The sequence below is a fragment of the Camelus dromedarius genome, chromosome 16 (assembly GCF_036321535.1).
Source record: "Camelus dromedarius isolate mCamDro1 chromosome 16, mCamDro1.pat, whole genome shotgun sequence".
Taxonomy (NCBI): Eukaryota; Metazoa; Chordata; class Mammalia; order Artiodactyla; family Camelidae; genus Camelus; species Camelus dromedarius.
In genome coordinates, this window is record NC_087451.1 from 52,580,202 (window position 1) to 52,596,269 (window position 16,068).

Sequence of the window (16,068 nt, forward strand, 5' to 3'; positions counted from 1 at the left end):
ATGAGAACCATTGACTTCAACTGTCAGGCTTCTGCCCCAAACAGGAATGGCTACCCACTTCTACAAATGGCTACCCACTCCCTAACTAAAAATGGCTGGCTCCAGTTTTCACCATCGATGCCGCTTTCTGCCCAACTCCAAAATGGCGTTCACTGCCCTCATCAGAGGAGGGAACCTCCCAGCACCCTCTCTGGCCCATAACGTCAGGTGACGCGAGCCCCAGCCGGAAGTGGAGGAAAAAGCGCCTCAGCCCGCGGCGCCTGCGCAGAAGGCTCTAGACGCTGTGAAGCAGGAGGCACTTGGGATCGTCCGCAGGATTGGGACTGCTACAGAGGCCGCCACGGAGCCCGCCGGAGCCACCGTTCCTACTGCTGCTGCCGCCGCTGCCCGAATCGGAACCGTCGGGCCGCAGCCGCCGGCAATGCCGCGAAGGAAGGTGAGAGGAACGGCACAGGAGGGATGGCGGGTTTCTAACGACAGTCGATTGAGCAACGTGACGCAGTTGGCCACGCCTCATAGTGGTCGGGTTCCAACTTCTCGCTCCCCCAAACCTAGCTCAGCAACCCTCTCCTCTGTCCATACCCAACAGAAAAATGTGGGCCCGACCCTGGCCTCGGCCTATGCTTGCAACTATTCCCGCCCTCTGCTTGCCTGGCTCGGAGGCGTTCTTCTCGTTAATTGGCCGCTGAAACGTCTGGGAGCATATTGATTGGCTGGTGACACCGCCCATTTGGGCTCAACGGTCACCTCCCCGCGTGTGGGGGCGGTGTCTGGGCCCGGCCCTACCGCTCGCCGACTGGCTGTAGAGAACGATCCCTCTTCTCTTGATTGGCTAGGCTTGGAAGTCTGTCCTGTGGGGGCGCGGTTTAGCGGGGCTGCGATTGGGTGGCACGAATCCCCGCCCTACCGTCTGGTGATGCTGATAGGAGAAGAGGCGGGGTTTTGGAGCACCCTTCCTTTCCCGGAGGGGGACACAACAAAGCAGAAGACTGGGTGATGGAGAACCAGCGCCCACTCCCGAGGGATCCTACTCTGGCTTGTTGCATCCAAGCTGTTATTTTTCCTTTACTAGCTTAGTTGGTCAGCGCCTCGAAAATGCAGTTTGTAAAAATTAGAAACTTTTTAGAATTAGATAGGACTTAATGATATCACCTAGAGACACCTATAGTCCTCTTCTCAGCTTAACGGACAGGCCAAATGGAGTGCCCTGAATTAAGCAATGGCAGAGCCAGGACTACAGAACAAATCTAATTCAGTTAAACAAATGTTTATTGACTGCTTGCTACATGCTGGTTGCTGGGGATTCTGAAATTAATTAGACATGATCCCTAGCTTAAGGAAATCTGAGTCTAATGAGAACAGACATAAATAACTGTACAAGAATCTAGTAAGTTCTCTACTTGGCAGTACATATACAAAGCTTAATGAGAGGGAAGTGAGAGAGCGGTTAAACCTGCTCTGGAGTAAGATGGCAAGTAGATTGGTGAAAGCCAGAAAGAAGGGCTGAGTTCCAGGGTCAAGCCAGGAGGGGATGGTCAGAGATGATCAGGGATTCAGATAGTTGCGTAATTGGACTAGAGCACCTTTAAGATCCCATTTCATCCTGTCAATTCTCTGTGACTCTCTCTGGGGCCTCCACTCATTATCTAGACAAATTACCCTTGAAATATTTGAAAAGCTGGGTGATATTCTTGCTCGTTTCTGCAGAAATCTTTCTCTTCACAGAGGCTTTCAAATGTTTACACTTTTTAATGTCGTATAAAATGACCTATTGGTAGGCGGTATTTACATGAAGGCTCACCAGAATCAGGAATAGTACTGGTGCCTTGGAATAGGTCCACAGTCCCCGTACTGCAATTCCCAAATACAGAGAACTCTGGAAAATGTATGTTTTTTAGTAACTTATTTGGTAGCAAACCCAGTCCTAAACTGTCCTGAGGATACTTAAAGTTATTGTGTGTCTCCTTTAGTATGACATATATTTTGCTGAAGAAAGAGTGTTATTTGCGGGATATATACAAAGTATTCCCTTTCCAAAAAATCTAAGAAATTATGAATTCTAAACACAACTGGTCCTAAGGGTTTTGAATAAAGAGTAGGGGACTTGTAGTTTGAAGTTTTGGATTTTTTTTTTTTAAACAAATACATTTCTCTTTGTGGTTTAGTAAAGGGTATAGTGTTAATGCTCAATTGATGAAAGTTATTTTTATGGCTACTCATACCTCAGGAGGCTAATAATTGAAGGTGATTTTTTAAAATCTGTTTTGCATACTTACGAGTCTTCGTTTGCAAGCTGCCCTGCCCTGCCCCCCTTTTCTTTTAATAGAAGTACTGGGGATTGAACCCAGGACCTCGTGCATGCTAAGCATGCCCTCTACCACTGAACTATATAACCTCCCCTCTTTTTAATGTACTTTTGGCGTTCATGTGGAGAAATGTCAAAGGTAGATAACATAAGAAAGAGGAATTTTACTCTTTTCCTTCTTAAGTTCTTTTGGGATCAGAGTTGTGGACCATAGTATTTTGAATTAGTGTGTGATTTTTAAAAACGTAATAGCTGTTCATGGAGACTTTGAACAAAAACTACTCTGAAGTTAAGTGGGGTCCAGCACTAACACTTTTCTCATTACCTTGGATTTTCTATAAGTGCATGGTTATGTCAACCAGACTATTTTGAGTAGAATACTTCCCCATTTGTGGTACTTACTGACCTTCAAATAGTCTTGTTTCAGAATTAATGATAATAAATAAGAATTAATTCTCTTTCTTCATTTACTTAATAAAGGTACATTATTTGTAGGTTGTTCCATTTAAACGCTCTAAATAAAGGGAAGTTGGCTGTGGAATCCTTTCTTACGTTTGAACTTGGTGTTTTCAGCATCATAGTTCATTTTATTTCCAGTGTTAATTAAAGTAAATGTTTCTGTGCTAATGTCTGGATCTATGGTGTTACAGAGGAATGCAGGCAGTAGTTCAGATGGAACCGAAGATTCCGATTTCTCTACAGATCTCGAGCACACAGACAGTTCAGAGAGTGATGGCACATCCCGGCGATCTGCCCGAGTCACCCGCTCCTCAGCCCGGCTAAGCCAGAGTTCCCAAGGTAAAAGGCAGTATCCTTCCTGACTGCACCTCACAGCTGACTGATCATCACATTATTGTGCTAGTCATTGTGGAAACTGGTCCCTTGATTTGATGTTGTTGACAGACTGGTAAAATGTAGAGTAAATGACTGCAGAAGTATCAGGTCTTTAACCATGGTTCTGTTTGGGGTGCTGTCCAATTTGTAGACCCAAAAGAACTGTGTCTGGTATAATCAATGTGTGACAGATGTCTGTCTTGAGTCATTTAATTTTTTATAGATTACAGTCTCCCTGTCAGTAAAATGAGAATATTATCTTTTTACTTTTTGTTAGAATGGTGTAGGGACTTAAAATAGTCTCTTGAACTTATTGGAGAAGGCCCAATACTTGTAAAAACATGTTTAATTCTGTAATATAGTCAGATAGACAGTTAATAAATATAAATAGTTGACCCAGCTATCAATTGTAGTGCAGTTAACCATCTGAGCTAAGATTTGGAGGGTACTCCTGACCCTTCTGGCTCTACTCTGGGATTCCCTGGGGAAGAAAGAAAGTTGTAATTAATACAGAAAGCCGATGATCAATGGATGATAATAAGTTAAGGGAGAAAAATAGAATACACTTTGAGCACTTAAATAGTGCGGATTTACTTACTGCTGTTATGAACATGTTGCAAAATGAGAGAAAAACACTTTTTTTTTTTAAGCAAGAAAGTGGAAACATTCTCTCTCAGCAACTGTTCCTAACTTTATTTTTGAATTTAACATTTCGGCTGAAGTATAGATATTGTTCCTTGATTTCTCCACTTTTAAGTTTTTCATTTTGTTGCACAATGGGAATATTGATAAATGGCTACTGTAATTCAGGTACTGTGCTGTGTCCTGGAATACCATGATAGAGAAATCATAGTTCCTGCCCCCAAGGAGCTCGCCGTGCAGTGCAAGATGTGAACTGATATGATAGTGCACTGTGGTAAGGGCTCTGAGAAGCTTGCGTAGAGTATTGTGGAAACCTTAAAGGATCTAGTAGGAATTTACAAGTTGAAACATGGCAAAGTGTTGTTACAGGCAGAGGGTACAGTATATGCAAAGGAACAGGCATTGTATTCTTAGAACGTGTAATTAACCATGCCTTGGACACCTGAAGGTTGTAAATATTGAAAACAACTAGGAATTACATGATCTCTAGACTTCCTTCATGACCACTGAGTTGCACGGCTCCTGGGAAACCATTCACAATGTGCTCTGTGTAAGTGACCTTCTCTAAAGCAAAATGTAGACTACATTGTAAATGGAGCCCCCTGGAGATACACAAACTGAAAACCTAGCTGTGTGCTAACTTTTACACAAGAGTTTGAAAATTTCAGTTTTCTTCTGTGAAGAAGCTATAAGATTTACACATTAGGTTATTTTGTGTTGTTTAAAATATGCTTTAATTTTAGCTTTGAATTTCTTTTATTCCTTTTTTAAGTGTCATCAGATTAGAATTGTAAAAAAGGCTGCTAGGTGCTTCAGAATAGATTTCTCCATCCAAAAGAATTTTAAAGGTTGTATTCTTTCCTTACCGTTTATGAATCTAATATTTTGCATCAGGGTATCAGAGAGGGTAATCAGGGAGGAAAAAAGACATCCTTAAACAAAGGAAGTATTTGTATCTTGTTGTATGTTTAATAGTAGAATATCTTTTCTGGTGGGTTAGAGTAAGGGAAGAAAGAGAATGTAGCTAATACTTATGAAGCACTAGACTTAAGGATCTAGGGAATCACATTAAGTGTATTATATGAATTATCTCATTTATTTCTCACAACAAACGTATAAGGAATGTGCTACTAGTATTTTCCCTTCTTTATAGATCAGAAAACAGGCTTGGAGAGATTAACTTGCCCAAGATGCCATAGCTGGTTAGTACGATGAAGTGGAATTGAATCACATTCAGTCTTGATTCCAGGGCCTAAATTATTAATTCTATGCTATATTGCTTATATTCAACTCAGTAAAATGGATGTTTTAAGGATTTGTTGGATTTTGTGAAATACTAAGAGGAGGGCCTATATGCTAATAAATCACACTGATGAGAAATAAAACAGATTTCCTTCTTTTTTCTTTAATTGTTTTATTATTCTAAAAATCGGGATCAGATTCCAGCCCCGTTCGGAATTTGCAGTCTTTTGGCACGGAGGAGCCTGCTTATTCTACCAGGAGAGTGACCCGTAGTCAGCAGCAGCCTGCCCCCGTGACTCCGAAAAAATATCCCCTTCGGCAGACTCGCTCATCTGGCTCAGAAACTGAGCAAGTGGTTGACTTTTCAGATAGAGGTGAGTGGGTATGGTATGACTTGGACCCATTATAGAGAGGTCTAGTCAGTTTCCTCCTAAGGGAGACTTGGAGCCACTGCAGATAGATGCCTCATACGGATAAAGTTCAGCTCGGTGAATGATGTCTGTCTGATTCCTTTCTTAGGTCTTGCTGAGGGCAGTTTGGTAGTTTAGTTTTCTTGAGGTCCACAGTAGCTAGAGTATATTAGATCAGACTTGCAGTAGGCAGAAGGGCCCGGAATCCTCTTCCCCACAGATGCAGAAAGCTCATACCAGATTTTCTTACAACCATGCTTATTATTAGTCCATTTGTCTCTGAATTTCTGAGGTGGAATGACCGTCAGTAACACCGAGTGGTAAGCTACTGAGGTTGTGATTCACCAGCCCAAAGCAGAGGCCTTAGAGTGAAGGCTGTAGACTGGTGAGCTTCTAGCTTGCCAACATGGCCAGTTGGTTTGCTTGCACAGTATTTACTTTTTAAAAGAAGTTTTGTTACCAATACTTGAAAATAGAGATTTCATATAAAAATCTGAGTTACTAGTTTCTTTTAAGAAATGGAAAGCTCTAGGAACATTAGGCAGCCATTCACCCACAATAATAATTGGCTGGCGCTGAATAGTAGTTATCCTCTGACAGGGACAGTCAGCTCTCTGGCCTTGCTCAGCCCTGGTGGGCATTTGGTTTGCCATCACCGATTTAGAATTAGTCAAGTCCATTCACACTCTTACACCAGGTCTGTTCAGTGTCATCCAGAAAGAACCATTTTCACTTGTCTTCCATCTTGTGTATTTCCTGCAAGGAGAGCGGGATGATAATGTGTTTTAAAAATTTATTTCCAACCATTGTGGATTACCCATGATTTGGGGCTTGGGAGAAACATAAATAAGTGAAATGTATTCATTAACCCCAAATTTAATTTTAGTCAGAATTTAAACTTGGCACAAGAGGAATGATGTTATTAGTTTCTCTTCATTTTCCATTTAGCTTTGTGGCAGATAACTGACTAAAATTTACTGGTTAAATTATAGGAAGAGGATCTTGAGTAGCCCATAAACTCTTCTGAATATAATAAACCTTATAAGAAAATAAACCCTATTCATGAGTTCCACCAATTTTGTTTACTTTAGAAACTAAAAATACAGCCGATCACGATGAGTCTCCACCTCGAACGCCAACTGGAAATGCCCCTTCTTCTGAGTCGGATATAGACATCTCCAGCCCCAATGTGTCTCACGATGAGAGCATTGCCAAGGATGTGTCCCTGAAGGACTCAGGCAGTGATCTCTCTCACCGCCCCAAGCGCCGTCGCTTCCATGAGAGCTATAATTTCAACATGAAGTGTCCTACACCAGGCTGTAACTCTCTGGGTAAGTGTGCCCCAGCTTCATGACACCCCATGTTCCATGGTTCTCTCTCCCTCTGGAATTAAGATCACCCAGAAACGTTTAGTGTTCTGTTGCGACCTGGCTTCTTAGGCTCTTCAGTGATCACTGCTCAGAATATCAATGAATTGCCTGCTTGAATAAAAAGCATTTCTGCTTCTTGGTCTATTGTCCATGGCATATTTGGTTACAAGGAAATCAGCTCTGAAGCACCATTCAGTTTATTGAGAAGGGTTACCTGGTGAAAAATTCTCTCATTTTTCCAGCAAAAATAAAACAGAAGACCAGTTATCTCTAAATATCTCATTGTATGGAGCATCGGCCAAGCTTACTGAGGACTAACAGCATAAGCTGGTGGTGAATAGTGGTTGTATGGCCATAGCTATTAAGGAAATAAGAAAAACAGTTTTTTTTTTTTTTTTTTTTTGGTCAAGAGACAACCTTAAGAGTACAGATGAGACCCTGGCCTTTTGCGACTTCAGTGGTTTTAGATCTTGCGGCTTTGTGTTTGATAAGTATAAACTAGATAAGTATTCTCAGATAAATGAATGTTTCATTCATTTATGTTTATTCATTTTTTTAATGGCTAACTTTTCCCACTTACTGAGGGATTCTTGTAATGATTTAAACCTTATTGTGTGCCTTAAATGAGCTTAGGTACACATGTTGGGTGCATGTTTGTCTGAAGTTGGAAGGTGCTGATTGGAATATAAAGGGCCTTTCTATCTAGAAATTTAGCCTTTGAATGTGGCCACCAGTTTCAGAAAAAAGGTAGAATAGAGTACATTGCTGCTTTGCAGAACACCAATACATTTTCCCTAGTATTTTATTTATTTGGATCCTTTACTGAGTTTAGGAGCGGTTTCTCAGGTAATTTCAACCCATCAAAATGCATAAATAAAGCAAACGTTCCCCCCAACGCCATACCAGTTGTTACTCAAGATACTTGTTTTAGGCCTAAATCAATTTCCTTGGGATAAATAATGAAAAACAAAGAATAGACAATATCACATAGACATTTAGGATAAGAGAGAGCTAATATACTTGAAGAGGGTAAGGTGATCTCCTTGCCACAGGCAAGAGAAGGAGCTTTCCTCAGCTCGGCTAGTCACTATCCCTGCATCCTTCAGTTGTTACTTTTATGTACTGTGTTGCATGTTTAACCAGTTTGAGGAATAGTACTTAGAGGCCAATAGGCCCAGGGGCAGATAGACCAGAATGGGGAGGAGGAGATGAGGTTACAGTTGGGGCCTGATTATTTGCTGTTTATGCTCAGGTCTTGGCACCCTTAATGTGGTAGACCAGAGGGTAAATAGAAATCTGTTGCATCACAGGAAAGTTTTTTTTGACTTTTGGTTTTAATGTTCTGGCATAGTTTGAAAAGTATGAATGAACCTAAGGTTCCAAAATTATTCTTGATCCCGTTCTACTCTTTGTCTTATGCGGAACAATCTTTTTTTTTTTTTTTTTTTTTTGGTAATTTTGGTATGAAAGTCTTATGTGCTTGTGAAAAATTGAAACCCTATAGGAGGTCTTGAGTGCTAAATAAAAGTTCTCCTTCACTCATATCCCCCAAACCATGCCCCAGATATAAAACTACTATTGGTAGTTGTTATGAATGCTTCTAGTAAGTTCCTATACTTATATAAGAAGACATGTGTATGTACATATATTTCTTTTTTGTTGTTACTTATAAAAAAGAAAATATACAATTGTTGGTTTGACATCTTAGATATCTTACCATTATTAGCACTCAGAGGTCCATCTGTTTAAAGGATATAGAGAATTCCATTATATTGATAGTTCAGAAATTACTTAAATTGCCCCCTATTTATTGACATTTAGATTGTTTCTCATTTGTAGCTACTCTGAACAATACTGTAATGAATAGCCTTATATGTATGTGTTTTTGTGTCTTTCTAGAAAATTGGTTGGATAAATTCATAGCAGTCGAATTGCTAGCTCAACAGAACAACTATCATTTTTAAACTTTAAATTTAGACACATTAGATTTGTTTTAGTTTACGTATTATAAAATAAGATGTAACTTGAATAATTTGCTCTGAAGTTATAGGTACATAATATCTGAAAGTTTTGCTATAACAGTGACACTTTACATTTGGTACATAGTGTTTGATCAGTGAGGGTAGTTTTTTGTGTCTAAGATAAATATGTGTATCTCTAAGATTACATTTTTAATAATAGAATCCTGGAGAAATTGCGTCCTGCGTATCATATATTAATTCCCCTCTCTTCCAATACTTGGACTGTTTTAAAGCTTACGTGATAAATCTTGTATAATTTTTAAATCCCTTTTAAAGTCCCCTTTATCCCAAATCAAATGTTTCTTTTTCCATGAAAGAAAAAGATTTTTGTAGATTTGCAATTTAGCTTTGCTAATTTATCTTTTTATCTCATCAGCATTGTCTCACCATCCCTCTTGATCTTAGTGTTTTATAAAATCTTTTGACTGAAGAGACCTATAAAAAGGATTTTTGGTTCCCTGCGTATTTTCACAAACCACATGAAAAATAGAAAAATGAAGAGATACCCCTTTAGATAAAATGAGCTTTCTGTGTTGTTACTCCTAACATTTTCCTCTCTTAAGAGGGCCTTGTGAGAACTGCCTGTTTAAAAATTTGATTATCTGTTTTATAAATAGATAATAAAATAGAAGTTTGATTATAGAAGAACAATCTTTAAACAAAATCGGCCACTCCTCCAAAAAAGAAAAAAAAAAAAAAAGAATGTATTCAGTTTGGCCCCAAATTATCAAAGTATGTTTCCTTATATGATAGAAAAGTCCATTTCCTTCTCCATTTTTCATAAGTTTCTTTTGATTATTGGAAAAAGTTCAATTCAGATTGGATAATGGGTAATAGAAAGGAAAGTACGCTTATTGTACATATGACTTGATCAATTTAATATAGGAAAGATAAATTCCACCAAAAGAAAATGTTCTTGCTTATAATTTTGTGTTTTTTAAATAAACTTATGGGTTTATGACATTTTGGAATTTGAGAAATACATCGTTAGGGAAGAAGGGACTACATTTGTATTGAAGATATGCGAGTATGTTCAGAGATTGCCAAATCCAACCTGGTGAGAGAAGAGAGTTTCTTGTGGGTGCAGTATGACCCTAACAGTGCTTATCTTTGATGTGATGTGATTACCTGTGATCATATACTTGGTAAAAATGATACAGCAAAAAAAAGATCTATTTTAGGGGGAAGTATTACTGTCTTTCATCTTGAGATTAAGTTTTGTCCTCCTGTAACAGGACACCTTACAGGAAAGCACGAGAGACATTTCTCCATCTCAGGATGCCCACTCTATCATAACCTCTCTGCTGATGAGTGCAAGGTAATTGTATTCTCACTTATCAACATATACTTATTGAGTGCTTACCATTTGCCAGGCACTTTGCTAAACAGTGGGGACACGGTGTGAACAGAATGGGCAAGGTCCTTTTTCTTCTTACTTGGAGGAAACATGATAAGAAACAACTGTTTTTAAAAATAAATTAAACGGTCAAATAAAAGATTATTGTATATATTGAGTTAAGAGAAATTCATAAAGAGATTATCTATGGAATATTTAGAACTTCACCCTCTAAGTGCATTGATATTTTCCATTGAAAGTTATCTTCAAAGATTGCTAGGGACCTTTTCCAGTAACGAATAACTTACGTAAATATGTGGCTTCAATGTTTATGCATTAGATTCCCTTCTTATAAATCTTTAAAGACACTTGGCTTTTAAAAAGTTTTTCATAATTCTTTTTCTCTTTCTCTGGCTATTTCAATGGAATACTTTTCCTTTTTGTTACTCTCAATCACACTGACTCTTGGCTAATTCTTACTTCACATTCTTGAAAAATACAGTTCTAAATAATTTTTGGCATTTTGAAATAATGGATTTAGAAGTGAAATCTAAGATCCTATTTTGTATGTTTCTGTATGGGTTGTTGCAACCAAGGAGGAACCAAAATACTCATTATGGGGAAGCAAGAGTTGAAATTGTTATTCATAAAATGGATTGCTTGGGTAGTATTTGGACAGGTTATCCAAGTGGTTAAACTGAAGTATTAATTGTTGTTTCTGTGGTTGTTACTTTGCTAACAAGGCCAGGGTAACAGGTTTATTCCTGTCTGTTCCAGTTTCCTCCTAAGAAAAATTGGATTCCACAACTAACATTAATTCTCCCGTTTCAGAAATTTGTTCTCTTATTTACAAGTAGACTATAGGGTGGAAAATTTCTTTATGTGTTGTGTGTAGTCTTCCAGCAAAGTAGTATCCTTCCAATGCCTATGTGGGCTTTAAGGTTGAGGACACTTACTCTTACTTCTCTCATTCCAAATCTCTTGCATGAGCAAGGCAGTTTCTTCTGCTCTGTATAAAAGTGGTAGGTCATCCCATTATCTTCCCATTAGTGTGAGACCAGATCAAAGCAGGAACAGTTCTTCCAACATCTGCATCAGAATCTGACAAAGTAGTAGGTGATTCTTTCTCTGAAAATAACTGTGACCTCTGTTTTTTGAGGGTTGTCCTTTACCACTTGTCTCTAAATATAACAATCTGATACTGTGGATGCTTTTACATGAAAGTCTTTTACATATAAGGTACAACTTTTTAAATTGTTGGCTTGCAGCAGTATGAACATGTTACCTTAAGCATTTATTTTCAAAGAAGAAAAAATTTTTTCAGTTTGAGGAAGAAAATTCTGAAAAAAGGAATGCATTTCCTGAGTTTTTCCTCTTTTGTGCTCTCTTCTTTACAAGTGGAATCAGGCTCAGCATAATCCATCTTTACTACTGGATCATGTGCTTGGAGGATCAAGAAAATTTCCGAAAGATACACATTTTTATGTCATTTAGAATCCTAAATGGAAAGATTAAACTAATTCCTCACATTAAAAGCTCCAAGATTTTTCAGTTACTTGCATATACAGAATTACTCTGAGTTTCCCAGTAAATGATTGCAATTAGTGATGTCACCATTTTTGTTTAATCGTAGAATTCTGTGACTGCATGTGCTGAACACTGTTCCAGGTATCTAAGGATTCTCTCTGAATGAGACAAAAGATTGCATTCAGTGAGCTACTTTCTCATGGGGAGAGGCAAAAATGAATATGTAAATTTAATAAGTAAGAATTTTGTTTAGTGATAAATGCTGTGAGGAACAAAAAGACTCAAGAGAGAGTGACCGTTTTGCGGGTGATGGTGCGGCACTGCTATTGCTCGGGTTGTTAAGAAAGACATCTTATCTGAGTCATGGATCCTCAGTAGAAGGGTGAGCAGGCACACCGGCTGTGAGGTGGGCATAAATGGTTGGGTTTGAAGGACGGAAAGTAGGCCGGTGTGGCTGGAATGTAATGGAAAAGGAAGAAGCAGAATCCAGATCATAAAGGACCTGTTGTTCTGATGGCAGTGAAGCATTCAGAGGCATGGTATAATTTAATAAATACTTTTTAAAATCACAGCTTGCTAGTATGTGGAGAATGGACTGGAGGGGGCAAGAGTTGCCACAGGGTGGACTAGCTGGAAGGCTGCTCTGAAGTTCAGGCCGTAGATGATGGCCTGGACTAGTGTTGTATCAGTGGAGATAGTAAGAATTGGATGGATTTAGGATATGTTTTGGAGGGGAGTGGCGTGATAGACTAGCTGGCGAATTTGATGTGAGGTGTGAGAAAGAGGAGAATCAAGGATTCTCAGGTTTTTGACTTGATCAGTTGTTTAAAAATAGTTGCTGTTTATTGCCATAGGGGAGATTTGAGGCAGAGCCTATTGTGGGTCAGTCACTCTGTTCTGACCATGTTGCGTTTTAGTGTTGTTGTTAGAGAGGGAGTTGGATATGAGTCCTCACTTCCCAGAAGATGAAACTGAGACTCGGAGAGCTAACGTGATTTGTCCAAGGTCATAACTGCAGTTAAGTTTACCTGTAGACTTGACCTGACCCCAAGTATCTAACCTTTTCTTTGTACTTCTTTACTCTGTTTTTGCACTTCCTCACACTGTTTCTTAACCATTGTATAGTGGAAAGAGTACAGAGGCTCAGAGTCATCAGACTTAAAATCTTATCTTGACCACCATTTAGCTGTAATTATTTCACTTCTGATTCTCAGTTAATGGGTAGGAAAACAGAATGTGAAGCTTGCCGTATCTATTTCTTATAGAGATTGTGACAATAAATGTGAAGACCCTTTGAAAGTGAAAATACAATGTAAATCCAAGGGATTACTGTTGTGTTCTTATGCCTTAAGTAAACATAGTCTTAGAAGCAGGTGGATTTATTGACATTGTTGATGGTTGCAGGTGAGAGCACAGAGCCGGGATAAGCAGATAGAAGAAAGGATGCTGTCCCACAGGCAAGATGACAACAACAGGCATGCAACCAGGCACCAGGTACGGGCCTTGTTAAAGCTCTGGCCGATCATAGTTTGAGAGCCAAGTCTCTTGGATCCCCTCTGCCCCATAATGGTCTTTAGGTATATCCATGCCTCTTATATCGTGTGGTATGGTCTGACTGAATAACTGGTCTTCAGTCTTAAACCTAGAAATCATACTTGTTTTCCAAATAGGAAATTTTCAAGAAACAAAACTTCTAACTCATAAATGAAGGAATCATGCTATCTACAATAATAATAATAATAATAGATAATAGGTAATCTTGATTATTTGAAAGTTTATACTTGCTGCTCTATTTCTTCATCTTGCATCCACTTTTGAACACATTGTAATTTACATTCAAGCCCCTCCACTCAGCTGGCGTGTTTCCAACGTCACCAGTGACTTTTCCTTAGCATTTAACACTTGATTATGTCATTTTTCATCTACTTCTCTTTTCCCTTGGATTCCAAGATGCTGCTTTGCCCTAATCTTTCTGCCTCTCTAAACATTCATGCCAGTTAATTACACTTAATTCCTTGTCCCCGTCTGAATACCTTTGGTCTTTTCTCTTGCTGTTTTTCTGCCTACAACTCTATAGCTATACGAAGAACAGATTGTGTTTATCTTTCAAGGCCTTGTGTAACTCTCAGCTGTTGTAGGAATTCTTCCTAAATCTTCTACCATTAATGAATTTCTTCCTCATGTATTCCTGTTTGTAATGTTCTCAGAATGTTAGTTTAGAATTTGTCAAATATTATATATACATAGCTCATCATATGGATGTCTGTTTTTGTGGTTAGATTATAAGTGGATAGCAGAGGAGGCACGGTGATGAGGGAGAAGTTTGACTTTGGAGCCAAACAGATCTGGATTTGAATACTGCGATTCTCTTACTCTAGCTGTGTGGTCTTGGGCAGGTCAGCTAACCTCCCTAAACTTTATTTCCTTGTTAATAAAAAGGAATGAATAATACCTACCTGGCAGGGTGGTCAGCTAAATTATGCATGTAAAATACCTGTCCCCAGTGCTTGGCTGGTAATAAGCACTCTGTAAGTGGTAGCTACACTTTTCTTTGTTGTCTGTCTTTGGTTCTGTTCTTACTCACTTCAAAATTTTTTATTCATTTTTGTATCAGTACTTGGAAAACAGTAAACATTCAGTAAATGCTTATTGAACTGAACTGATCTTTATTTTATTCCTGTTGCTTCCATCCTTAACTTATATTCTGTTTAGATTAATATTAAAATAAATACATTTTCTGAATGCATATTAACTGACAAGGTTGTGGTCTAGGTGATGAGGGAACCCCATGTGGAATTTTTTAAATTACCATAGTATTCACAGGGTGGCTGTAGCACATCTGGCATTCCCTGCCCCCATCTCCCCTCCTTTTTAGTGTGTCTTACTTTCCTTTAGAAAAGTTAATTACATAATGAGTTTTCAAGATAGCTTCTCAATTTTCTTCCTTTTTCTTTTTAGGCACCAACAGAGAGGCAGTTGCGATATAAGGAAAAGGTTGCTGAACTCAGGAAGAAGAGAAATTCTGGGCTGAGCAAAGAACAGAAAGAGAAATATATGGTGAGAAAAAGTTAAATATTTAATTAGCATGAACTCTTGCTATCATTTGATTCCTTTTAGTCACTAAGTTTCTGCTTTTCACATTTGCCATTCAGTATCCTCTGTAAGTAAATAGACTCCCCTCTGGCAGTTAGAATTCACTACATATAATTCCCCATTAAGAATGGAACTGGGAGAGTCTTGAAAAACAAAAAACTGTTAGAATTTAGATGGAAAAAAAATTCAGTCCTCAAATTTTTAAACCTCACTTTAGGTTTAAAGGGTTAAATTTACCTGCTTGAAAAAATATCATGATATTGGAGATGTCCATGTAAGGAAAAATAGTCAAGTACAGCTTTTAATTCTGTGTTTTAATTTACATATCATGAACTGATTTCCTTGTTTCATTAAAAATTCTTTAAAAAAAATTTTGCATAATTTACCTCCCCCCTCCAAGAAAAAATTAAAATAAATAAATAGAATTTTAAAAAATTTGCATGAAATTTAATTTTTAAGTAAAGATTTATTATAAATTATATTCATAAGTATTTACTATTGAAAATACCAAAAATATAGAGAAGAAAAATTCCAATAGAAATCACCCTCCAAGAGATAAACCACTGTTAACATTTTGGCATCTTTTTCTGGTACATATTTTTATTTTTCATGGAGTTGGAATCTTTGCTTATTTAGTCATTAGAATAGATTATTAAAAGTATGGTTCGTGAATACTTAAGACAGCATGTTTTCAGTAAGACTGTGACAAACTTATGTATTTGCTTTTGTGGTAGTCATCACTGTCTTAAAAATGATAAACTTATAAATAAATGGAGATGGACCAGTGTGAGACGTTTGGAGGTTGTGGGGTGTTTGTAGCCAAACACCTACTGCAGACTTGTTGGGTTGAGGGTGGGGGTGGGGGGCTCTAGAAGTGTGCTGTAGGGTTGAAGCCTGTATACTTCTGCTCTGTCTTGTTTAGTGTTTTTATCTACAAATCAGGTAGAGGGTAATAATAAGATAATACTATTATATTGAGTGCTTATGTGCTCGGTAGCCGCTCTGGTCATGTTGCTTACATAATTTTTGTAACAAAAATGGATGGCATTTCAACTATTTTATAGATAGGAAGCTGAGATTTAGAGAGGTAATTTTCCCAGAACCATACAGGTAGAAAGAATGTCTGAAGTAAAAACTCCTGAAATTTACCTTACAAACAACTGCTCCCCAGTATTTCAGGCTAGGTGATTTAGACTGAACCTTCCTGGTAAAAACGCTGAATAGGATTTTTTAAAGCTTTAAAAAAAAAAAAGTTTCGTGAAGCTGGAGGAAATAATACTTAGAGCCC

The 16,068-nt window shown here is 38.2% G+C and overlaps 1 protein-coding gene across 2 annotated transcripts in view; it reads left to right on the top strand.

Moving 5' to 3' along the window:
* The first annotated feature begins 270 nt into the window (after positions 1 to 270).
* KAT7 (lysine acetyltransferase 7) overlaps positions 271 to 16,068 on the top strand; it is a 28,619-nt gene continuing 12,821 nt past the window's right edge. Inside the window, exons 1-7 of one of the 2 annotated variants that reach the window (XM_010998592.2) lie at positions 271 to 436; positions 2,956 to 3,103; positions 5,221 to 5,397; positions 6,525 to 6,764; positions 10,060 to 10,142; positions 13,092 to 13,181; positions 14,646 to 14,744. In XM_010998592.2, coding sequence (XP_010996894.1) covers positions 422 to 436; positions 2,956 to 3,103; positions 5,221 to 5,397; positions 6,525 to 6,764; positions 10,060 to 10,142; positions 13,092 to 13,181; positions 14,646 to 14,744 — 852 coding nt within the window. In that variant the 5' untranslated portion in view covers positions 271 to 421. The remainder of the gene's footprint in view (positions 437 to 2,955; positions 3,104 to 5,220; positions 5,398 to 6,524; positions 6,765 to 10,059; positions 10,143 to 13,091; positions 13,182 to 14,645; positions 14,745 to 16,068) is intronic. The other variant, XM_010998593.3, reaches the window with a different exon arrangement.